This window comes from Ascaphus truei, chromosome 15 (genome assembly GCF_040206685.1).
Source record: "Ascaphus truei isolate aAscTru1 chromosome 15, aAscTru1.hap1, whole genome shotgun sequence".
Lineage (NCBI taxonomy): Eukaryota > Metazoa > Chordata > Amphibia > Anura > Ascaphidae > Ascaphus > Ascaphus truei.
Window position 1 is genome coordinate 37,433,874 of NC_134497.1, and position 24,386 is coordinate 37,458,259.

The following is a 24,386-nucleotide window of genomic DNA, read 5'->3' on the forward strand; positions in this document are numbered from 1 at the left end:
CAAAGTCAAGCGCTAAAAGAGCTTTTGGATAATGATCAAATAGTGATCAGAACTGCTGACAAGGGCGGTGGAACAGTTGTGTTAGACAGGGACAAATACCTTAATGAAATCTATAGATTGTTAAAGGACAATGATACCTATAAACTAGTGGATAAGGAAAAATAACCACACGCAGATAAGTACATGGGAGGCAAATAAAGGGTGTGGTAGTAGGGTGACCAGATTTTGAAAATAAAAAACCGGGACACATAAAAAAATTATTAGTACAAATGACATTACTAAAAAATGAATATTATAATTATATTTATCTAATAGTGTCACCATTGATGCTGTATTATTCATTCTACCTCCTTCCATTCTCTCTCTACCTTCTCCCCCATGCTCTCTCTACCTTCTCCCCCATACTCTCTTTACTTTCCCCCCCTTCTCTATCCCTCCCCCATTTTCTCTCACCCTCCCCCCATTTTCTCTCACCCTCCCCCCATTTTCTCTCACCCTTCCCCCATTCTCTCTCTCCCTTCCCTCCTGATTCTCCCTCCCCATTCTCACTCTCCCTTCCCATCCCCCATTCCACCCACTCTCCCTTCCCTCCCCCCATCCTCTCCCTTACCACCCCACTCCCCCATTCTCTCGCTCTCTCCCTCTCATTCCCCATCTCTATTCTTTATATCTCCCCCCATTCTCTCTCCCCCTCCCTTCTCACTCCCCCCATTCTATTCCCCCCTACTCCATTCTCTCTCTGACCTGCACAGACACACAGCCACTGACCTGCACAGACACACACAGACAGACAGCCACTGACCTGCAAAGACACTCACACACCACTGACCACTGACCACGTACACACACACACACACACACACACACACACACACACACACACACACACACACACACAGACAGACCTGCACAGATACACAGCCACTGACCTACACAGACACTCACACAGACAGACCAGCACAGACACACAGCCACTGATGTGCAGACACAGCCACTGAATGTACAGACACTCACACAGACAGACCAACAGACACACAGCCACTGACCACGTACAGACACCCACACAAACAGACCAGCACAGACACATAGACACTGATGTGCAGACACACAGACACTCACCTGTGCAGAGACTCACACAGCCACTGATCTGCAGACACACAGCCACTGACCTACTCACACAGACCTGCACACACAGACCAGCACACACTCACAAGGCCACTGTCCTGCAGACACTGACCTGCACAGACACTCACAAAGCCACTGACCTGCACAGACACTCACAAAGCCACTGACCTGCACAGACACACAGCCTCTGATGTGCAGACACACAGCCACTGACCTGCACAGACAAACACACACACAGAGCCACTGACCTGCACACACACTGACTAACTGACTGACACACACACCTCCTCCCTACCTCTCGGCATTGCCACAGGCGGCTGTGCTCTGATCTCTCCTCTCTGCTACAGTCTCAGGTTCACTTTCCCGGAAGTGGAGACACTGACTACATCCAGGTCACAGCTCTGTGTCCTACTGCGCATGCTCACACTAAGGGGATCATGGGAGTTGTAGTTTTTAGACTTAAACGGATCACATACTGTGTATATTAGGTCCGTAATCTAGTGCGTGAACGCTCGTACACGTGACGCACACTTTTTGTGTGTACGGTCCGTGCTGCTGTGAGTGACAGGCTTGGAAGGGTACTGTGTGTGTGTCGCTGGGTAGCTGTCTCTCTGTGTCTGTTTGTCACTGGGAAGCAGTCACTGTGTGTGTGTGTCACTTGGAAGCTGTTAGTGTGTGTGTGTGTGTGTGTGTGTGTGTGTGTGTGTGTGTGTGTCACTGCGTAACTGTCTGTCACTTTGAAGTGGTCCCCCGATCTTCCGTTCCCTTTCCTTACCTCCGCTGCTGCAGGGGGATGTTGCGGGGGAGGGCATTGGGCTCACCGGCGGCTCCCTTCGCAGGCGCCGCCATGTTGGAGTGCCCGCGCATTGCGGAGGTTGCGGCGGCCATTGAATGGGTCGTGCATGCGCAGTGTAGATAGCGCATGCGGCAGCAATAGAGAAGGGCTCTGTGGGGAACTACAACTCCCATACTGCTTAGGGAGATTGACCATGTGACCCACGACAGCCAATGGGACTGCTGTTTCCCCTGGAAGGGGAAGATATACATTTTCGTGCGCTGGGAACGCAGTTGGGATCCGGACAGAGAGGGTGCAGGTAGGGTCCAGGGAGCAGTGTTCCTTTGGACTGGGCCAGATATCCCCCAAGGTCCCAGATAGATCCCTTGAGCCCCAGTAGATATTGTGAAAATTGGATACTGTAGGGAAAGGCCTCAGCTAGGGACCCTTCCCCAGTAGTAAGAGTGAGAGATATGTTGCAGGGCATGTTGCCTGAAGGAGAAGTGCGGCCTGTTGCATGGGAGCATACCAAGACTTCTTGATAGAGACAATTTATAGGGGCACACTCCAGCTGGAGACCCCTCCAGAGGCATCCACCTAAGGATTCACCCAGAAAAGGACCAGCAGATTGCGGCGCAGAACCACGTCGCTGATCTGAGGAGTTCTACTATTTGTCCTGGTCTGGACTAAGACCAGGGAGGTATTAAACCACGTGACCAACAGGCCTCAACACCGGGAAGCGTGCTATCCCACACACACTCTTTGGGGGAGGGATAGCTGGTGGACACTCGGTAGTTAAATGCCCAGGCACTCCAGAATTTTGAGTTTTACAGTCGTGAGTTGTTACTGTGGGGAGATACCTTGTGGGGCTGTGTTATGTGGTTATGTGGGTGATATATATTCTGTGCATAGTATATACTGTTATCATATATCAGTGTGCAATTACTGTGTTTATTGGTTCCGGAGAGGGGCTCCTCCCACCCCGTTGGGATCCCTCGCCAGTGGAGGCGCTGCACCTAGGCGATAAATATACCGCAGGCTCCCAGTGGCGGACGCTCAGGCCTCTTGTTAGCCGAACAGGTGACAGCAGCACAGGTAGCTTCAGTACCCAGGGGGTATAAGGGCAACATTTGGAGGCGCTGCTGAGATCTCAGACCTGGGGTGCTGAATAACTGTGGGATCATCAGAATCATGTTATCTCCTTCAAGTCATGAGGTCCATGCCTGGGCCTTCAAGGTCAGAGAACCGCCCAGTTACGTAGTGGCTATAGGGAGCATCCCAGCTCTAGTAGAGGAAAGTGAAATCCGGGACTCCCTAAAGAAGCTCCTGGGCCTAGACCAAGTGCAGGTACGGGGACGAGAGTTTTACTCCCCCTTCCATTGGAGTGCCATACTACTGATAGTGGGACAGGATATATGCCGGGAAACTGCCTCCTTGACTTTCAAGCCCCGGAGGCCCCGCCAGAAGGCTACCCCCTCATATACTCAGACTTACCTGAAATAAGGGAGATGTTTACATCAGTGTACTCTCCACAGACCAAACAGGTTCACGACGAACCTTCCGCCAGTAACTGGCAGCCTACTGCACCGGTGTCCAGTACTCCTAACAGAGTAGACCCTCTCCCTCCCAGAGTCTCCTTTACCCCAAGCGCTCTCGAAGGAGCTAACAGTTGGGCCAAAAGTCCGCCCTCTATGCCTGCCCCCATCTCTGGGCTGAGCACCAGGCCCATCAGTGAAGGCTCTGTAATGGGGTGACCCTGCCGCAATTAGTGGAATTGCTGACCATGTTGTTCCAGGCCCAAAATTATCAGAAGCTCAAAGCCTTCTCTGGGGTCCTTCCAACACCTCTTGGGGAAGAAGGGATAGACTCTTGGAAAGAACATACGCTAAAAGTATTGGAAGAATGGCTTTGCACGGACACTGTAAAGAGGCAGCGCATCATGGAATGCCTTAGGCCACCCGCTTCTACCATCGTAGCCATCCATCGGAAGCAATACCCAGACTTGACGCCTCGGATGTTAGTGGATTTCCTGCTGGAAGCGTACGGGTTGGCAGAAGATGAAGGAACAATCTGGGCAAGGTACTATGCCCTCTACCAGAACGAGGGAGATGAGTTGTCAGCATTCATTCACCGCATTCAATTGGTCCTAGAGACCCTGCTCAACCGAAAGCTGATTCCCCGCCTCCGAGATGGATGAGGCCCTTCATAAACAGTATTTGCGGGGTTCAAGCCGGAATCACCCCATAGCCAATATGATTCGCTGCAACATCATACAAGGGAGCCCTCCCACATTCACAGGATTATTGCGACATGTGAAAGTGCATGAAGCCTATAATCTGTTACACTCCCACCAGAAACCAAAGGGGCCTTCTACACCAAAACGTAAGGGGTCCAATGAAAAGAAGGAGGACTCAGCCACTAAGTCAGCGGTAGACAAGCCAAAACCCTCCCAGAGGGCATCTCCTACCTACGGCACCCATACGACACCCGGGAAAATCGTCTGCTACAAGTGTGGTAAGAAGGGTCACCTCTCCTATAACTGTACTGAGAAGGAAGACAGAGAAAGAAGCCCTTCCCCCAAGAATTTTAATGAACAAAGGAAGAAAGAAAAACGGAGCACTATATCCAAAACTGGCTGAGCCAGGATAAAAAACAAGGATGCGTTCCCATGATAAAAATTGAAGCTTATTTTAATGGATGAAGAACAAAAAAACAACCACACCAACGCGTTTCGAACTAACAAAAGTCCTTTCTCAAGGTGGGATCATAGTTTACCAGTTTACATCTTTCGGAATCATTGGTTACCTTCATTTATTGGGTTAATTCCATCTCTTCAAGATTTTATCACGTTTTTTGCTGTTTTCTATTGAGCACCATACAACATATCTCCCAAGAATTTTAACCCTAACGTGATGGTCTGCGTGGTGTATGCTGCTGAAGCCGAACCGACTGATTAATCGGAGGAACTTGCGACCCCCGCCTTCGGATGAACCCTCTGGACAGAGCCTGGACGACGGACCTTCCCCCTTGGACCCTTGCAATCGTGTAGGACCCGCACCCATTATACGTGTTGTAGTGGATGGTGTATATTCATCTGCCCTGCTAGACACTGGGTCCCAAGTCACCATCATATACCGGGGGTTTTACAATCAACACCTACAGTGGCATACTTTGCAGTCGGCGGAACATATGACGGTGAGGGGGCTGAGCAACGAGGACTATCCCATTGATGGGATCATAAAGGTACGGCTGGAAATCATCCATCTGAACACCGGGAAGATGCACCCTATGTATGTGGACACTCTAGTGTGTCCCGAGCCCCAGGAACAGCCTAAATATCCGATTATTCTGAGGACCAACACGGATATAGTGCAAACCATCATCCGATCCTTCCTGCAAGAGGTTGGAGAACTGCCTTTGAGTAGCCTCAACCTCCACCCCCTCTTGTTAGAACACTGCTGTCTAATTTTGTCCCTAGATCAGCACGGGGTCCTTTATTATCGGTGCGCCAGACTGACCTCCTGAAATTCTGACCTCCTGAAATTCCTCCAGGGGGAGTGCATCGAATGGCAACTTATGTATATGTCCAGAATATTTCTCCATTCACCATGGCTCTTGATGTCGGTCAGAAATTGGGCTGTATATATCCTGTTAGTCCCGTAGAAACGATGCCTTAGGTGAACACAGCTGCAGTGTCCGGGCAATCAGCTGACCTGGATTTCAACTTGGGAGATTCAACGTTACCTCCCTAAGGGGGTTCCCCCCGCGACTTTACCTACCCACGCTCCGGTCCTGCTCCCTCGCCGCCGCGGGCGGGATCTTCCTTCTGCTCCGCTTCTTGCGGTGGCTACTAAACGCGCGCATGCGCGCGCACGATCGAGGACTTTTACGTCCTCCCTCAGGAGGAGTTCCCGCTCCCAGCTCAGGCCGCGAGTATCTCTCCCGAGCGGCGCACACGCCTGATGCGCGTGCACCGCTCACAAGGCTTGAATCAAGCCCAGCTGTGGCAATTATCTCCCCACCAATTCCTATCTTCCCTGGGGCCGCTCCCTTGTCACTCCCCCTCTTCCTATTGGGCCTTCCTCCTATTTATACCTTGCTCAGCCATTCCTTCTTTGGCTGAGCATAGCTTTGTGTGACCTGTGTTACCCACGGTCGTGTCTGCCTCAGTTCTTGTCTCTTTGTCTTTTCTAGTGATCCCTTGTGTAGCGAACCGGCTTGGCTGTGGACCCGCTCTGGACTTCGACTCTGACCCTGACTTCCTGAACTCTCCGACCCTTCACCTCGGCTTGCGGATTCCAACCTACCCCCAGGCTCTCGGTACCAACTATCTTCTGGAACCTTCCTTTTCATCTGGCGAGTATCTTAGTTATTTTGTACTCCCAGACGATTCCAGACGCCTATTTTCCACTTTCAAGGCGTGTCCCCGTAGCTGTGGGTGCAGTTTATACCTCTCTCACCTCAGTTTCGGGGTCCCTCCTTGTCCGTGGTGAGCACAGCGTAACATTATGCTCAGCCCAACGGACATGGACCCCGAAGAGGTTGAGCAACCAAGCCCCATGCAGCGACTTCTCCAGCTAGAGACGCAGCTTGCCTCCATGACGCAGGAGCTCTCTAGACTCTACTCCTTGCAGTCTTCCCCAGGCCCCTCTGCCATGGCAGCTGCGGCGTTTCCCTTTCTGGGTTGTCCAGTGACTGTGGATCCTCGTCTCCCGGCTCCCAACCGCTATGCAGGGGACCCCCACGAGTGCAGAAGGTTTCTTAATCAGTGCGAGATTCAATTTGAATTATCTCCTTCGCGCTTTCCTACTGCACGTTCAAGGGTGGCCTATATTATGTCCCTCTTGAACGGAAAGGCCCTAGCCTGGGCATCCCCCATCTGGGAGCGGGAGCCTGCCATGACGCGTGACTATTCTCGCTTTCTTCGAGAATTCAGGCAAGTATTTGATACGCCTGGTCGCCAAATTACGGCAGATTCTTCCCTCTTTCATATTTCCCAGGGTACTCGTCCTGTCGCCGAGTATGCTTTGGACTTCCGGACCATCGCGGCGGAGACCTCCTGGAACGATGATTCACTCTCAGCAGCTTTTTGGCAGGGTATGTCGGACGGCATCAAGGACCAGCTTACCACTATGGAGAGACCCACCAGATTGGAGGATCTCATTGCGGTCTGCATCCGCGTGGACCAGCGGCTACGAGAGAGAAGACTTGAACGCACTCTTCCTCGTACCACCTCCTCTCGATCTACCAGCTGAAGTCTCGTCCATTACGTTCCCCAACCCATGGAGGAGCCCGAACCTATGCAGCTCGGAAGTTATCGGCTATCCGCGTCTGAGAGACAGCGCCGACGAGATGGTGGACTGTGCCATTACTGCGGTCACCCCGGTCATCTGCTGGTAAGCTGTCCCCTGCGTCCGGGAAACGCCAGGACCCAATAAGGTATGAGAGGGTCTCGTTGGGTGTAATCTCTTCTCCTCTCTCTTCTCCTAAAGAACTTCCCACTCGAATTATGCTGCCTATCTCTCTGTCCTGGAATAACTCCCTGATCCCCGCCTCCGCATTTATAGATTCTGGGTCTCAGGGAAACTTTATTGATCAGAGTTTTGCCTATAGAAATGTGATTCCCTTCTGATCTAAGGCTGTTCCAGTTGGTCTGGAGGCCATAGACGGGCGTCCACTCCAACCAGCTTTTATTTCCCTGGAGACTTGTTCTCTATCCCTCTCCACGGAGGACGGTCACCAAGAGAAGATTATCTTGGACGTGATCCACACTGCATCGGTAGATATGATTCTGGGACTCCCCTGGTTGCAACTACACAACCCACAACTGGATTGGGTTAACAAAGAACCCATACGATGGAGCCCCCAGTGCCTCAAGACCTGTCTTCCCCCCAAACAGGGTACCGGAGTGGAGTTACCCGCAGAGTATAAAACTTCCCTCCCAACGGTCTGGCGGACGTTTTCGATAAGGTAAGTTCTGAAGTGTTACCTCCCCATAGAGACTTTGACGGTCCTTTTGACCTTCTTCCCGGTGCTACCCTACCCAAGAGCTGTTCTTACCCTCTATCCATACCCGAGACCAAGGCCATGGCCGAATATATTCAGGATAATTTAAGGAAGGGGTTCATCCGCAATTCTTCATCTCCAGCTGGAGCTGGATTTTGTTTTGTTAAGAAAAAGGATGGTTCCTTGCACCCCTGTATTGACTACAGAGGTCTTAACAAAATTACGATCAATAACCGTTATCCCCTGCCACTTATTTCCGAACTCTTCGATCGTCTACAGGGGGCAACAATTTTTTCCAAACTTGATCTCCGCGGAGCCTATAACCTTGTCCGCATCCGTCAGGGCGATGAGTGGAAAACTGCCTCTAACACCCGGGATGGGCATTATGAATACCTAGTCATGCCTTTTGGCCTGTGCAATGCCCCGGCGGTCTTCCAGAAGTTTGTCAACGAGATCTTCCGCGATCTCCTCGATAGCTTCGTTATCGTATATCTTGACGATATCCTTATTTTTTCTAAATCCCTCTCCGACCACATTCAGCACACCAAATTAGTCCTGTCCCGCCTTCGGGAGAACCATCTCTACGCTAAGTTAGAGAAATGTTATTTTCATCTTTCTTCCCTTCCCTTTCTTGGTTACATCATTTCTAGCACTGGCTTCTCTATGGACCCAGTCAAACTCAAAGCTGTTTTAGAATGGCCACAACCCACTTCCCTGAAAGCCATACAGCGATTCTTGGGATTTGCTATCGTAAATTCATCAAGAATTTTTCTTCTACCGTGGCCCCCATTACTGCCCTTACCAAAAAGGGAGCTAACACAGCAGTTTGGTCTCCTGCAGCTCTCCAAGCTTTCGACTCCCTCAAAAAATCTTTTGCTTCTGCTCCTATTTTGCGTCATCCTGACCCCGGGCTTCCCTTTACCTTAGAGGTAGATGCATCCGACGTCGGTGCTGGCGCCATTCTCTCTCAGAGACAGTCCCCACAGGCCAAACTTCATCCTTGTGAGTTCTTTTCAAAAGAAAATTCTTTGGCAGAATGGAACTATGACGTCGGAAACAGAGAGCTCCTGGCTATTAAACTCGCTCTTCAGGAATGGAGACATCTTCTGGAGGGAATGGAGACCCCCATTTCAATCTTTACTGATCATAAAAATGTACTTTACATTGAGAGTGCACGTCGCCTCGGGGCACGTCAGGCTCGATGGTCTCTTTTTTTCTTGAGATTTAATTATCTCATATCTTACATTCCCGGCTCAAAAAATCAAAAGGCAGACGCACTTTCACGTCAATTCCTGTTCGAGGACAATTTCGAAGTTTTCTCCGAAACAATCTTACCCTCCAAATATATAATTTCGGCCAACTCTTTTGATATCCTGGATCAGGTCATGGCAACACAATCTAACCTCCCGATGGGCCTTAAGGTGCCGGTCGGCCGTCTGTATGCAGCTCCACGCTTCCTTAAGAAGATTCTTGAGTGGGGTCATTCTTCTAGGTCAGCTGGTCACCCAGGCATTAGCAGAACTTCTGACCTCATTGGTCGTACCTTTTGGTGGCCAACCATGTTGCAGGACATTTTGGAGTATGTAAAAACCTGTCCAATCTGCGCTCAGGTTAAGACCATTCGTAGAAAACCGTACGGCCTTCTACAACCCCTCCCTATACCAGAACGCCCATGGAGTCATCTGTCCATGGACTTTGTGGTGGAACTTCCAACCTCTAAAGAGATGAACACCATTCTGGTTGTCGTGGACCGTTTTTCCAAGCAGGCTCATTTCGTCCCCCTTAAAGGCCTACCCAATTCCGCCACCCTGGCAGACGTTTTTGTTAAGGAAATATTCCGCATTCACGGAGTTCCTCTTTCCATCGTATCCGATCGAGGTACACAATTTGTCTCAAAATTTTGGCGGGCCTTCGCTCGCAGGATGGATATCACCCTCCATTTTTCTTCCGGGTATCATCCCCAAAATAATGGGCAAACCGAGAGAACGAACCAGACTCTGGAGCAATACCTCCGATGCTTCATCGCGGACAGCCAGGACAATTGGGTAGATGTACTTCCGTGGGCAGAGTTCTCCCATAATTCTTTAAAGAACAGCTCCACGTTGAAATCCCCTTTTTTCATTAATTATGGTTTTCACCCGGGTCAGCTGCCCATCACCTCAGTTCCTTCTGGGGTTCCAGAGGCCGATGACCGAATCAGGGATCTTCAGGAATCCTGGAAAAAGATCCAAGAGGCTTTAAGAAAGGCAACCCATAGACAAAAGGCACAGGCAGATCTTCACCGCCGTCAGGCGCCAGTCTTCAAGCCTGGGGATAAGGTCTGGCTTTCCTCCAAGAACATTAGACTGAAGACTCCGAGCCACAAGCTGGCTCCCAGGTACTTGGGCCCATTCTCAGTAGTGGAACGGATCAATCCTGTGGCATATCGTCTGGAACTTCCTCCATCCATGAAGATACCCTCCGTGTTCCACGTGTCACTGCTGAAACCTGTGTCCCAGAGTCCGCGGTTCCATAGGACACCGATTGACCCTAAGCCAGTCATAGTTCAGGGGCAGGAGGAGTTTGAGATTCAGTCTATTCTGGATTCCAGGAGGACGAGGGGTTCGGTGCAGTACCTGGTTCACTGGAAGGGCTTTGGCCCAGAGGAAAGATCTTGGGTACCCTACCATCAAATACATGCTCCAAGACTGCTGAGACTCTTTCACTCTAAATTTCCCCAAAAGCCATATTGGAGTCGTTCTGAGGCCGCTCCTCAAGGGGGGGGTACTGTAAGGTCCGGGGGAGCACACCTCCCTAAGGGGGTTCCCCCCATGACTTTACCTACCCACGCTCCGGTCCTGCTCCCTCGCCGCCGCGGGCGGGATCTTCCGCTCCGCTTCCCGCGGTGGCTACTGAACGTGCGCATGCGCACGCACGATCGACGACTTTTATGTCCTCCCTCAGGAGGAGTTCCCGCTCCCAGCTCAGGCCACGAGTATCTCTCCCGCGCGGCGCACACGCCTGATGCGCGTGCACCGCTCACAAGCCTCGCATCAAGCGCAGCTGTGGCAATTATCTCCCCACCAATTCCTATCTTTCATGGGGCCGCTCCCTTGTCACTCCTCCTCTTCCTATTGGGCCTTCCTCCTATTTATACCTTGCTCAGCCATTCCTTCTTTGGCTGAGCATATCTTTGTGTGACCTGTGTTACCCACGGTCGTGTCTGCCTCAGTTCTTGTCTCTTTGTCTTTTCTAGTGATCCCTTGTGAACCGGCTTGGCTGTGGACCCGCTCTGGACTTCGACCGTTGGCCTGTACCCTGACTTCCTGAACTCTCCGACCCTTCACCTCAGCTTTTGGATTCCAACCTACCCCAGGCTCTCGGTACCAACTATCTTCTGGAACCTCCCTTTTCGTCTGGCGAGTATCTTACTTATCTTATACTCCCAGACGATTCCAGACGCCTATTTTCCACTTTCCAGGCGTGTCCCCGTAGCTGTGGGTGCAGTTGTTACCTCTCTCACCTCAGTTTCGGGGTCCCTCCTTGTCCGTGGTGAGCACAGCGTAACACCGGACGAATGGAGAGACGGCTGATGGTCAAGTTCAACGGGCAATGGGCTGTGTTCTCTATGAGTGAGATGGATGTGGGGTGCAGCCGCAGCGCTCAGCACACCATTCTGCTGAGTGACCCTACCCCCTTCCGAGAGCGCTCTCGCCGTATCGCACCTCGGGTTGTGGATGATGTCAGGGGTGTAATACACGAGATGGAAGAAACGGGAATCGTGACTGAATCACGGAGCCCATACGCCTCATTCATCATAGTAGTGAGGGAAAATAATGGTTCTGTGAGACTGTGCATCAATTATCGAACACTGAATAATCGTACAATACCGGATCAGTACACTCTTCCCCACATAGAAGAGATTCTCAATGCCTTAAACGGGAGTCAGTGGTTCAGTATTCTGGACTTAAGATCTTTGTACTACCAGGTACCAATGAGTAAGGAGGATCATGAAAAGACTGCCTTCGTCTGTCCCCTAGGCTTTTATCAATTTACACGTATGCCACCTTCCACCACCTAATGGAAAAGACGATAGGGGACATGAACCCTCAAGAGTGCTTAGTTTACCTAGACGATATTTTCATCTTTGGAAAGACGTTGGAAGAGCATGTAGGTCGGCTACTGAAAGTATTGGACCGCCTTGGAAAAGAAGTTGTCACTCGACAAGTGTCGGTTCTTTCACACCTCATGACCTATGTGGGACACATTGTGTCAGCCAAGGGAATCGCCACAGATCCAGCCAAAGTAGAAGTTGTTGTAAATTGGCCTCGCCCAGAAAACGTTATGGAGCGACGCTCGTTCCTCTGCTTCTGTGGGTACTACCATCGTTTTGTGGAGGGCTACTCCCGAAGGGCCAAGCCGCTCAACAACCTCCTGAAGATATACCCAGAAGATACCGGGCAAAAATCCACCTCGGCCAGACAGCCGTTTGGTGATAAGTGGTCACCTGAATGTGAACGGGCCTTCCTGGGCCTGAAGAGAAGCCTGACTGAAGCACCAGTTCTCGCATATGCTGACCCAGGACAGCCCTATATTTTACATGTGGACTTCAGTCTCAACAGACTAGGTGCAGTGCTGCATCAGAAACATACATAAAGACTCCGGCTCTTGGCCTATGTCAGCCGTAGCCTGACTCCCAGTGAACAAAACTACTCAGTGCACAAGTTAGAGTTTCTGGCTCTCAAATGGGCAGTCCTGGATAAACTCCATGATTACCTCTACGAAGTCACCTTTGAAGTGAGGACGGACAATAACCCCCTCACTTACATCTTGACATCAGCCACGCTGGATGCTTCCGATCACCGATGGCTGGCAGCGCTGTCCAATTACAACTTCACTCTGAAGTATAAGCCAGGGCCCCTGAACATTGGAGCTGATGCCCTATCTCGAAGACCATGGTTAAGTGCCACTCCCGATGACGATCAATGGAAAGAGATTCCGGGACCATGGATGCGAGCTATGTGTAGTACGGCTGTCATTATCAATGACCAAGTGGCCTTTTCAGAGTTAAGTCGCGGATTCCTTAGGGTGTCATTTCAAAGTCATCCCTGCCACTTACTGTGACCCCAGTGGGATGCACATCACTCCAGATAAGATCATATCATGGCAAGATATGGTGCAATACCAGAGCCGGGACCCCATAGCTGGTGTCATCCGTCACGCCGTTCAGAAAAAACGGCCTTCCCTGTTAAAGTGCGCCCCTAGTGACGTGGTCGCCATTCTCATGCGCGAAGCTGACAAGTTTGAGATAGACACCGGACTACTCTATAGGGTGGTGCGATACCACAATCAGCCGGACAGACGACAACTGGTTCTCCACAGGAACCTGCAACATATGGTCCTGAAGGCGCTACACGATGAGGACGGACATCTCTGTGTCGACAAGACATTCAGACTCGTCCGCAACCGGTTCTTCTGGCCGAAGATGCACAAAGTGGTGGAACGACATTGTCGACGATGCTCCGGGTGCATTCAGCGCAAGACTCTCCCGCCCGAGCAGCGCCCATGGCCCATCTGAAGAGCTCACACCCTATGGACTTAGTGTGCATGGACTTCCTGTGCATTGTGCCTGATGCGCGAGGGATATGCAACGTATTGCACGGACCAATACACACGATACGCTCAAGCCTTCCTGACAAAAGACCAGAAGGCCATTACGGTGGCGAAGATCCTGTGGGAGAAATATTTTATGCATTATGGCCTACCCAATCGCCTGCATTCTGTTCAAGGTCGGGACTTTGAGAGCAGTTTAATTCGAGAGTTGCTAAAAATTCTGGATATCACTAAGTCCCGGACAACCCCATAACATCAAGAGGGCGACACTCTGCCCGAGCGGTTCAACCGGATATTACTGGACATGCTGGGCACGTTAACCGGGGCACAGAAGACCGAGTGGAGTCGGCATTTGGAGACCTTGGTACATGCATATAACTGCACCCGTCATGAGTCCACAGGCTTCTCCTCCTACTTCCATTATGTTCGGGCGAGAAGCCAGGCTAACAGTGGATATACTTCTAAGAGTATCCACGAATGGAATACACATTTCCAACCATTTTCAGTACGTAAAGAGACTTCAAGAAAGTCTACAACAAGCGTATCAACAGGCCGCAAAGTCTGCTGAAAAACTTAATGCCGGCAGAAAAAGGCGCTATAACCATAAGGTCAAACACCGGGAAATGTGCCCTGGAGACGTTGTGCTCCTCCGCAACTTGGGAATCCCGGGAAAGCATAAATTAGCCGATCGTTGGCGAGATGGCGTCTACAAAGTTGAGTCACAGATGCCTGGCCTCCCGGTCTACAGCATGAAAGACTCTGAGGGCCGGGTAAAGGTATGGCACAGAAATCATCTGTTCCCCATCCCGCAAGTGGGAGATGATGAGCCTGAGATACCGGCTACTCCCCTGGATGGTGAGCCGAACTCATCAGAGGTTGGTCAAGAGACTGTAACTGACACAACCTCTGAGGACTCTATGGAGGGACCCTCTCAAAGGGGCCTCCAAACTAAAGGTTCATCTCCCTGAGAAGCTACGGTTAAAGGGCCCCGTAGACAAGCACCTAATAGGGTGGCTCCAGCGAGCCAGCCTCTGGATATATATAGAGCCCGTGTTTTGTGCCTCAACAAGACTGTGTAGAGACATTACTCCCCTCAAGGGAAAAGGCTGAGCCTCAGGACTATGCTAGTTACTCTCCAGAGGGAGTGACCGAAGAACAGCTCCGCTGGCGCCAAAGAGTTGGTCAGTCTCCAATGAGGATGACCTATGATCAGTTTGGGGCACCACCTTATGAGGCTCAGCAGTGGGCCTGCAGTAAAGTGAGATCCGTCATAGTGATGTTCAGTGAAATGTATAATCTCATGAAGAGCTTATATGACGTGATAAGTTGTGTATATACTGTATGATAACTGCAATTTAATTATATAAATATGTGTGCTATGCATTTGTATTGTGTAAATGTCACTGTAGACCAAGCTTTTTAACACATTAATGTCTGGATCCTTGATTGAATAAAACGTGTGATAAAATAAATTGTGAGACAAAGGGAAGGATAAGGGAGTGATCACAAAACCATAATAATTGTATAATAATGATAAATAAGGTAATCAGGGGATGGGTGCAGACTGTGAGCTAGCAAGTGAACCAGAAAAAGGGGGGGGGGGGGAAACACAAAGTGATTGTGCCCCTAAAAGAATTCACTAAACTGCACACCACCAGGTGTAAAAAGTAACTTTTAATAGATTGACTTAAAACATATATTACCAGAGATAGGTGTAACGTGAATAAAAATGAATTAAATCAAAAGTATCAAGCATCTATGTCGTCTAGTATGTATAGTAATAATATCCCAATTAACCAGCTAATGATGGTGGGATGTGGAGGGCATAGAATGCAAAAGGTCAGGGTATAAACCCCTCTGTATCAGTTGTTAGACCAGATGGTAAGTATATAAACAGGTCAGCGAAACCGGATAGGTAGTAAATGAATATCCAATCCTCCTAACATGAACATAAAGTAGAACAACTCTGCAATAATAAACTGACACGTGAAATACAAATCCTGTGAGTACAAGGACTGGCATTCACAGCCACAGTGTTAGTGAGTATACAGGATATAGTAGGTGAGAATACCTACACACAGAGGTAGGGGAATTGTCAACAGTACTTGCTGCCTAAACAAACTAGACTGAAATAGGCTGGTTCTGTGGTCTGAACATACTGACACAGGAACCTACAAAAACTACATTAAAACAGCTCCAAGTAGGAGACTGACAACTTTGCACGTCCAACGCGCGTTTCCCTCCAGCAAAGGAGCTTCTTCAAGGACAAATATTTACTGGGGGGGGAGAGGACTGATTCCTTATATACCCTGTCATTGCCTTGATTGCAAAGAACAATTATCACCAGCTGTTGCGCATGCGCACTGTGCTCACGCAAACAGCAGTGAAATAAATGCCCAAAATACTCCTCAAAGTGGGTATTAATTAGTGTGATGTGAATAGTACCTCAAATATGCAACTCCAGGTGACCTGACGATCATCTCCCGGGTGGCAGCACCCGTTATAAAGCATACCGGCGCCGTTGCCGCTTACTGCGCATGCGTGGGGACTTATAAAATGTTCCTGTTTGGTATTGGCCGAATATCGCGCATGCGCGAAAATTTAGAGATTATTACGATCGTAATAATCTCTAAATTTTCGCGCATGCGCGATATTCGGCCAATACCAAACAGGAACATTTTATAATTCCCCACGCATGCGCAGTAAGCGGCAACGGCGCGGTATGCTTTATAACGGGTGCTGCCAACCGGGAGATGATCGGCAGGTCACCTGGAGTCTTTAATGAATGGTAGACGACATGGTACAGACAGAGTAAAAACCTACTCTTACGCATTTCACGCTACATATAGCGCTTCGTCTGTGTGAGGGAGCGGGGGGGGGGGGTTTGAGGGAGCAGGGGGGGCTCTGTGTGAGGGAGCAGGGGGGATCTGTGTAAGGAGCAGGGCGGGGGGCTCTGTGTGAGGTAGCAGGGGAGCTCTGAGTGAGGGGGCAGGTGGGGCTCTGTGTGAGGGAGCAGGGGGCTCTGTGTGAGGGAGCGGGGGGCTCTGTGCGGGGGGGTTCTCTGTGTGAGGGAGCGGGGGGGGCTCTGTGTGAGGGAGGGGGGCCATGTGTAAGGGAGCAGGGGGGACTCTTTGTGGAGCAGGGGGGCTCTGGTGGGGTGCAGGGGGCCCTGTGTGAGGGAGGAGGGGGGCTCTGTGTGAGAGAACAAGGGGGACTCTGTATGGGGAGCAGGGACGAGCTTTGTGTGACGGAGTGGGGGGCTCTGTGTGAGGGAGCAGGGAGGGCTCTGTGTGAGGAGCTGAGGGGGGCTCTGAGTGAGGGAGGGGGAAGGCTGTGTGAGGGACCAGAGGGGTTGTGTGCGCGTGGGGGGCCCTGTGTGAGGGAGCAGGGGGGGGGGCTCTGATTGAGGGGGGGGGGGGGCTCTGATTGAGGGAGCAGGGGGGGCTCTGTGAGGGAGAAGGGGGGCTCTGATTGAGGAAGCAGGGGGGGCTCTGTGTGAGGGAGCAGGGGGGGGGGGCACTTGTTGTTAACTTGGAAAATAAATTAAATTATAAAAATCAGGACAATCTGCATTTCAAAGACAAAACCAGCAGCCTGTGCTGCCCCAGCCCTCTGTGAGACACAGAGAGAACAGGTATACATAGTGATGAACTGAAGCAGCTTTACTGAGATATATTACGGACAAAGAGGAGTATGCACATCTACATGCAGCAGAAACTATCTTTCCCTAGCACAGTGCCTGGGAAATGTTACTGTCTTCTTTCTAATCTGCACAGTATGTGACACGTGATCCATTTTGAAGTCTAAAAACTACAACTCCCATGATCCCCTTAGTGTGAGCATGCGCAGTAGGACAGAGCTGTGACCTGGATGTAGTCAGTGTCTCCACTTCCGGGAATGTGAACCTGAGAAGAGGAGATATTAGAGCACAGCCGCCTGGTACACCTACACACACATTCATATTTCTACACACTCCGTACTTCTCCGTAATCCTGCTGGGTTTCCTAGGGGAGATGACATTCTGTGCTCCTGTGCAGGGCAGGACGGATCTATCTCTACGTGGGATAGAAGGGAGGGGGTCTCCCTGTCTGTTCTGTCATCAGTGAGGGAGCGATCACGTGACCCCTCCGTCACTCAAAGGGTTAAAATAACGGTTTTACTTATTTGTGTATTTTGAAAGAAATCCTGTTCTGTATTTCTCCAGGAACATTTGTGGTTGACTAATGAAGGCATTATAATTTCTTTGTTTTCTATGGAAGTGTTATGTTTTTTTGTTTTCTAAACAGGCTTTTTAACTTGACAATTCGCTGCATTTAACCTATTAAATATGCCATTGTTGTTGGTTCACGTTCTTCCTAGGAGGGACTGCCCCTTTAAACACCGGTTTCCTACTCTGCTTCAGTTTAAATAAATCCTGAGATTACAAACCCATAAGAGTTTGTACAATCAGCCTTTTCTTCTTGCTAGCTATCCTAAGCGCTCCTTTTCCTCTCACCCCACACAAGCCTTTCCCCGTCTTAGGAATGCAGGGCCACTTTTTTCGAAGCCTTAGGCCAGGTTATCGCTGGCTACTGCAGCGCCCGTTGTGGCGGACACGGCAGGGACAAGAGCCCTCCCCTCAATGGGGCCGGGCCCGCTGCGCCGACAGAAACTCCTGCTCAAGAAAATTGGACGCCCCCCGTCGGTTCAGCCAATGAGTGATCATGCCGGTTGATGTCATGGCCGTGCCCCCATCACTCCCCCCCCCCCCCATCTTTCCACCTGCAGCTCTCAGCTCTCTGCAGACTGGGTAATTCGGCTGCACACGCCGCCAGCCTCCCATGCGCGCGTTCAGCGCAGGCGCGAGGCCTCAGCCTTATTTAACCAGAGGCAGCTATTGACATGGATAATTTTGGTTGCTGTCACCTACACTACTTTACCTAGTTTACTGGGCAGCTAATGCCAAATCTATATTCTCCAGACTATTACTCTGACCATTACCATCACTTATTGTCTTTCCAAATCCTCACAAAACCTCCCGAAACTACTGAAGAAACAGAAATATTAATTTAATTTATCCCACAAACAGCTTGTCAAATTATTTCCCCAATGCCCCCTCAAGAGAAGAGTTACCCGTCTCACATGGTTTCTCTTACTGTGTTTCTATGCTGTTTATGTTCTGTATCCCCCTTCCTCCCACTCCCTTTATTTGCCTCTCAGGTATTGATCTGCAGGGGGTTATTTTTCCTTATCCACTTTGTTTACCAAACACTAGATTCACTAAAGTGAAATAGCCTCAATTGCACTGTAACAGCCACTCAAGTAAATGGCAATGAGCATGTGATCACAGCAGCTCTTTGCACCTCTCCCCTCACTCCTGTCTTCTCCTCACAGCCTTGTTCAGCACCATTGCTGCCCGTATGTAGCCTTAGGCTACGGCCCTAGTGCCGGCGCTGCACGCGAGGCTGGCGGCACGTGTAGCCGATTCCCCGGTTTGCAGTGAGCTGCGGGGGGGAGTGACTGGGGCGCGGCCATGACGTCACCCGGCAAGTTCGCCCTCATTGGCTGAACCGCGGGGGCGTGGCTTAGCGCTCCGTCGCGAGTCCTGCTCTCAATTCTATTGAGAGCAGGAGAATCTCGGCGCTGCGCGGCGGCCCCCCCTCGCAGCGGGCCCCGCCCCATTGTGGTTCGTATCTTGTCCCTGCAGTGGGCGTTGCAGTAGCCATTGGGACCATTTCTTACACTGCCTGTTCAAACAATGCTCAGACAAATAGGGCTGAGGAGACAATAAGAAAAAGGATGGAAGTAAGACTTCATGTGCGCTCTCACCTTTTTATTCTCCTGCTTTAATAGTATGATGCCCTCCTTCTCTAAATCAGACATCAAGCCCATGCCTGCCTTCCTCAGAGGTGTGCTTGACATGATACCTTTTCATACTGACTCCTTTTAAGCTTTAAACAGCATTTCTGTATTTGCTCATATATGTTCATGACCCTGCACTTGAGCATAATGTTACACTTTTCTTACAGGGGCTGGTTCCATATTTTTAGTTTTCTTATTCAAGCCCAAACTGACATTGTTACCTCATTAGACTGCGGCTCAAGGCTTTTTCAATTGTCCAGTTTCCAAATCAGTCCAGGGCCTGTTATACGCTCAGGTTGCTAATGGAACACATTCCTTCTACAACACCTTTTTACATCAACCCCACTGTCTGTTTCTGTTTAGTTCCACCAGAAGAAAACTCACCTTTGGGGCACTTGTGTCATCGTGTCGGGGACTTTTACATTTTTTTTTTAAGTAATAAGAAAGTAGTCATTGGTGTGACTTGTGGCTCCCATTCCTTTCAAACTGGGTACATAGAAGTGAGCCATCGTATATACATTGCTCTCCATTAACTTCTGTTCACCTCAAAAATTAGAGAAGAAAGAAAAGACAAGTCACATTATTAACAACTTGTATCTTTTTTCAGCTCTTCCTTTATAAAATAGACATTACTTTGACACGTCACAAACTGTCCCAATTTTAGGTTTGTAAATTGTGCGAGAAACGAGGAAGAACAGAACCTTGTGGCGTTTCAGGAAAATCTACTACAGAACCTGCACAGACCTCCCCCCACACACAGAGCTCCTGGTCTGGTATGGAGATGAATATGGGAAAGAGCTTGGTATCAAGTGGAGTTTTGCTGTGGGAAAGTAACGCACCAACACAAGGTAATCAGGAATATGTGTGTGGTTTTTACATCTCTATTGTCTTATTACTGATGTTAAATTGCAAATAGTGATAGATCTGCATACACCATGACAGGTCAACTAGAACTTAATATCACTAAACCTGACTTGCCTCAAAGGGCCGGACACATCAAGCTGCGGTAACCAAAAATGCTGTATTAACGCCCTTAAAAAAAAATGCCTTATTATCGTGCAATTAATCAGTGTTGCAGTGCCAAACATAAAGCACTTTTTATCGGACCCGTTAAAAGCTTCGGATCTGATAAAATCCAGGCATAATATAAAATTTTCAAGTAAAAACTGCCATACATCAAGTTCCGATATTTATCGGAACGGGATGAACAGCAGAAATACCGCAAATATTTTATCACCTACTCCAGGCTGGCGTTAGCCCTGTCTTTCCTATGTATATAATGGCCAATATACTGCCCATTATATACATATGCAAGTTAAGCTAAACCAACATGGAATAGATGATAAAATAGTTATTTTCAGACTTCCTTCACTACAAATGTATGCTATCCTGTTTCAACTCTACCCTCTCTCAGGCTAAATAAACCTACTTTTCTTCACTAATCAACACGCACAAGTCTAACCCATGCCGACTCTTCTCTGTCTTTGACTCCCTACTAAGACCACCCTCTGCTGTCTGTTCTTCTTCCTTCATCTCACCCCAGGACTTTGCCGACTATTTCAAAGAAAAGGTGGAATCCATAAATCAGGCCACCCCCTCTGTATCCTCCCATCCTACACCTCTTCCTAACTCTCCTCCTGCATTCCTTGACTCTTTATCCGCAGTCACGGAGGAGGATGTTTCATTGCTGATCTCCTCTTCTCCCTCTACCACATGTCCTCTTGACCCCATTCCCTCCCATTTCATAAAACCTCTTGCTCCTACTATAATCCCTACGCTCACACACATTTTTAACTCCTCCCTCTACTCTGGTATCTTTCCATCCTCCTTCAAGCATGCAACAATTATTCCATTACTCACAAACAGCAAGCTTGACCCTACCTGTCTTTCTAACTATTGACCTGACTCCCTTCTGACCTTTGCCTCTAAACTCCTTGAACGTCTTGTATTCTCTCGCTTTCTACACTTTCTCAACACCCATCCTCTCCTAGACCCTCTACAGTCTGGCTTCCGCACTGCTCACTCGACTGAAACAGCCCTCAGTAAAATAACTAATGACCTCCATGATGCCAAAGACAGAGGTCATTACACTCTTCTCATATTACTCGACCTCTGCAGCATTTGATACTGTGGATCACCCTCTTCTCCTTCACATTCTCCATACTTTTGGCATTCGTAACAAAGCTCTTTCCTGGATCTCCTCTTTCCTCTCCCATTTTACTTTCAGTGTTTCTTTTGCAAACACCTCCTCCTCTATCGATCTCTCTGTGAGGGTACCCCATGGCTCTGTACTGGGACCCCTTCTTTTTTCTCTCTACACACTCTCTCTAGGTGACCTAATCACATCTCTTGGGTTCAAATATCACCTCTATGCTGACGACACATAAATTTACTTTTCTACCCCTGGCCTTACACCTGCGGTACAGACTAAAGTTTCTGAATGTCTCTCTGCTATATCATACTGGATGGCCCACCGCCGACTTAAACTAAACATGGCAAAAACAGAGCTCCTCATACTTCCTCCAAAACCTGGCCCTACTTCCTCCTTGTACATTACTGTTGGAAGTACCACCCTGCCTAGGGGTCACACTCGACTCCTCTCACATTCAAAACGTTTCTAAAACCTGTCGCTTTTTCCTCTGCAATGTTACAAAGATACGCCCTTTCATCTGTTGCTCGACTGCTAAAACTCTGACTCAGGCCCTCAAACACTCTCCCGTCTTTATTACTGTAACCTCCTCCTGTCCGGCCTTCATGTCTCCCACCTGTCTCCCCTACAATCTATCCTTAACGCTGCTGCCAGAATCACTCTACTCTTTCCTAAATCTGTCTCAGCGTCTCCCCTGCTGAAATCCCTCTCCTGACTTCCCATCAAATCTCGTATCACACACTCAATTCTCCTCCTCACTTTTAAAGATTTACACTCTTCTGCTCCTCCTTACATCTCAGCCCTAATTTCTCGCTATACACCATCCCGACTCTTGCGTTCGGCTCAAGGAAGTCTTCTCTCTACCCCTTTTGTATCTAAAGCCCTCTTCCACCTTAAACCTTTCTCACTGACTGCCCCACACCTCTGGAATGCCCTTCCCCTCAATATCCAACTAGCACCCTCTCTATCCACCTTTAAGACCCACCTTAAAACACACCTGCTTAAGGAAGCATATGAGTAGCTCCATGGCTGATAATTAACACCTCACACATTAACCTTGGTCCCTTGCAGATGCACTTACCAGAATGCCCTCCTACTGTTTCTGTACGTTCTTCCTACCAACTAATTAGATTGTAAGCTCTTCGGAGCAGGGACTCCCTTTCCAAAATGTTACTTTTATGTCTGCGCACTTCTTCCCTTTGTGTTAGTTATATCTTATTATTTATATGATTGTAACTATTACTGCTGTGAAGCGCTATGTACAGTACATTAATGGCGCTATATAAATAAAGACATTCATTCATTAAAATACATTACAGTACATATTAACCCCTTAGTAGTCCATGGTTCAACTAGTCATCGGTTTCCATGACTAGCTGACCACAAAGGGGATAATATAAACGTTACACTACCTACCCCCCTTTGGCACCTTAGTTGCTAGTAAAGCATGGTTAGTTCTTGGTTTGTCCCTCAGGCATAAAGAAAGTACTACAGCTCAGATACATCAAATTCTGTTAAAATTGGAGTTAATATCACACCCGGGGAAATAATAAACTAACGGGTGTTATTACTGCAATTTTAAAGGGGTATATATCACGTTCTAATATTTTATTGGGTGCGATATTTGGGCCAATCTCGCGATATTGGAATTAACACAACCGTTAATGTGTTACATACCGCATTGAGCTAATATTTCTATCATAGGCTTCTGTAATGTCTAAAATTACAGAAACCTATGATCAAAATAACATTAACCCGTTTCATGGCTGTGGTTACCAAGGTACCCCACAGGCCCCAAAGGGGTTAATACTTCATTAAAAAAAACATTACCTAACCCTGTTGACCCCGTTAGTGGCCAGTATAGCATTGTCATTCTAGTAGCTAATGTAATTAAGTGGTTAACCCCTCTCACCACCACCCCCAGGCCCCCACAGGAAGCCTAACCACCCTCCCTGGGGCAACTACCGTCATCACCCACGTCCCCTACCTCCGCCCCCCTTCTAGACTAATGCCCAATATCCTATACATACATACATCCATACTCATCATTGTGGTTAATAAAATGCATTGTTTATATGGGGGAGAATCTGTAACACAAGTACAGACTCCTTGTTGCCTTAAAAAAAAAAACAACATAGAAGACCTTTAAACAATTGTATTAAAAGATTAACACAGTTCTGGAATTCGCTGGATAATATTGGTATAGCTTAATTAAGAAAAAACGGAAACTATAGCTTCCTAATTCAGGGTTCCAGAGTGTGCAAGAGAGCATCCATGATAATATATAATCATTTAATTGTATTTATGTAGAAAAAAAGGTGTGTGTGTGTATATATATTTATACTAGCTGATATATCCGGCGTTGCCCGGGATTTAATTTTCCCGCTCTCCGCTCAGCCTCCTTCACTGCTCCAAACTTTAACTTAACTGTTTTCTTATTGTCATACAGAAAAAAAAAAGATTACAATGCAACCTGTTTCTTTTTATATTTTCCACAAAAGACAGGTGACTGAGTGGGTGACAGTGACTTGACAGCGGGTGTGTGACTGGGTGGGTGACTGAGTGGCTGGGTGGGTGACTGAGTGGTTGGCAGAGTGGGTGGGTGGCAGAGTTGGTGACAGAGTGACTGGCTAGGTGGATAGGGGGGTTGGTTTGTGACTGGCTGGGTGGGGGGGTTGGTTTGTGACTGGCTAGGTGGGGGGTGGGGGGTGGTTTGTGACTTTAGTGGGTGGGATGGGGTGGGTGGGTGGTTAGTGACTGGGTGGGTGGTTAGTGACTGGGTGGGTGGGTGGAGTGTGGTTAGTGACTGGGTTGGTTAGTGGGTGGAGGGTGGTGGTTAGTGACTGGGTGGGTGGGGGGTGGTGGTTAGTGACTGGGTGGGGGGTGGTGGTTAGTGAC

The 24,386-nt window shown here is 49.0% G+C and overlaps 2 protein-coding genes across 4 annotated transcripts in view; one reads left to right on the forward strand and one right to left on the reverse strand.

Annotated features, from left to right (window-relative positions):
* Nucleotides 1-1,500, reverse strand: part of LOC142466369 (uncharacterized) — a 77,465-nt gene extending 75,965 nt beyond the window's left edge. The window contains exon 1 of the mRNA XM_075571225.1: nucleotides 1,421-1,500. The gene's annotated coding sequence lies outside the window, so the exon portion shown is untranslated. The remainder of the gene's footprint in view (nucleotides 1-1,420) is intronic.
* A 106-nt stretch (nucleotides 1,501-1,606) lies between these two features.
* Nucleotides 1,607-24,386, forward strand: part of LOC142466817 (uncharacterized) — a 37,887-nt gene continuing 15,107 nt past the window's right edge. The window contains exons 1-2 of one of the 3 annotated variants that reach the window (XM_075572288.1): nucleotides 1,607-2,600; nucleotides 20,004-20,187. In XM_075572288.1, the coding sequence (XP_075428403.1) occupies nucleotides 20,115-20,187 (73 nt within the window). In that variant the 5' untranslated portion in view covers nucleotides 1,607-2,600; nucleotides 20,004-20,114. The other 2 variants (XM_075572286.1, XM_075572287.1) reach the window with 2 other exon arrangements.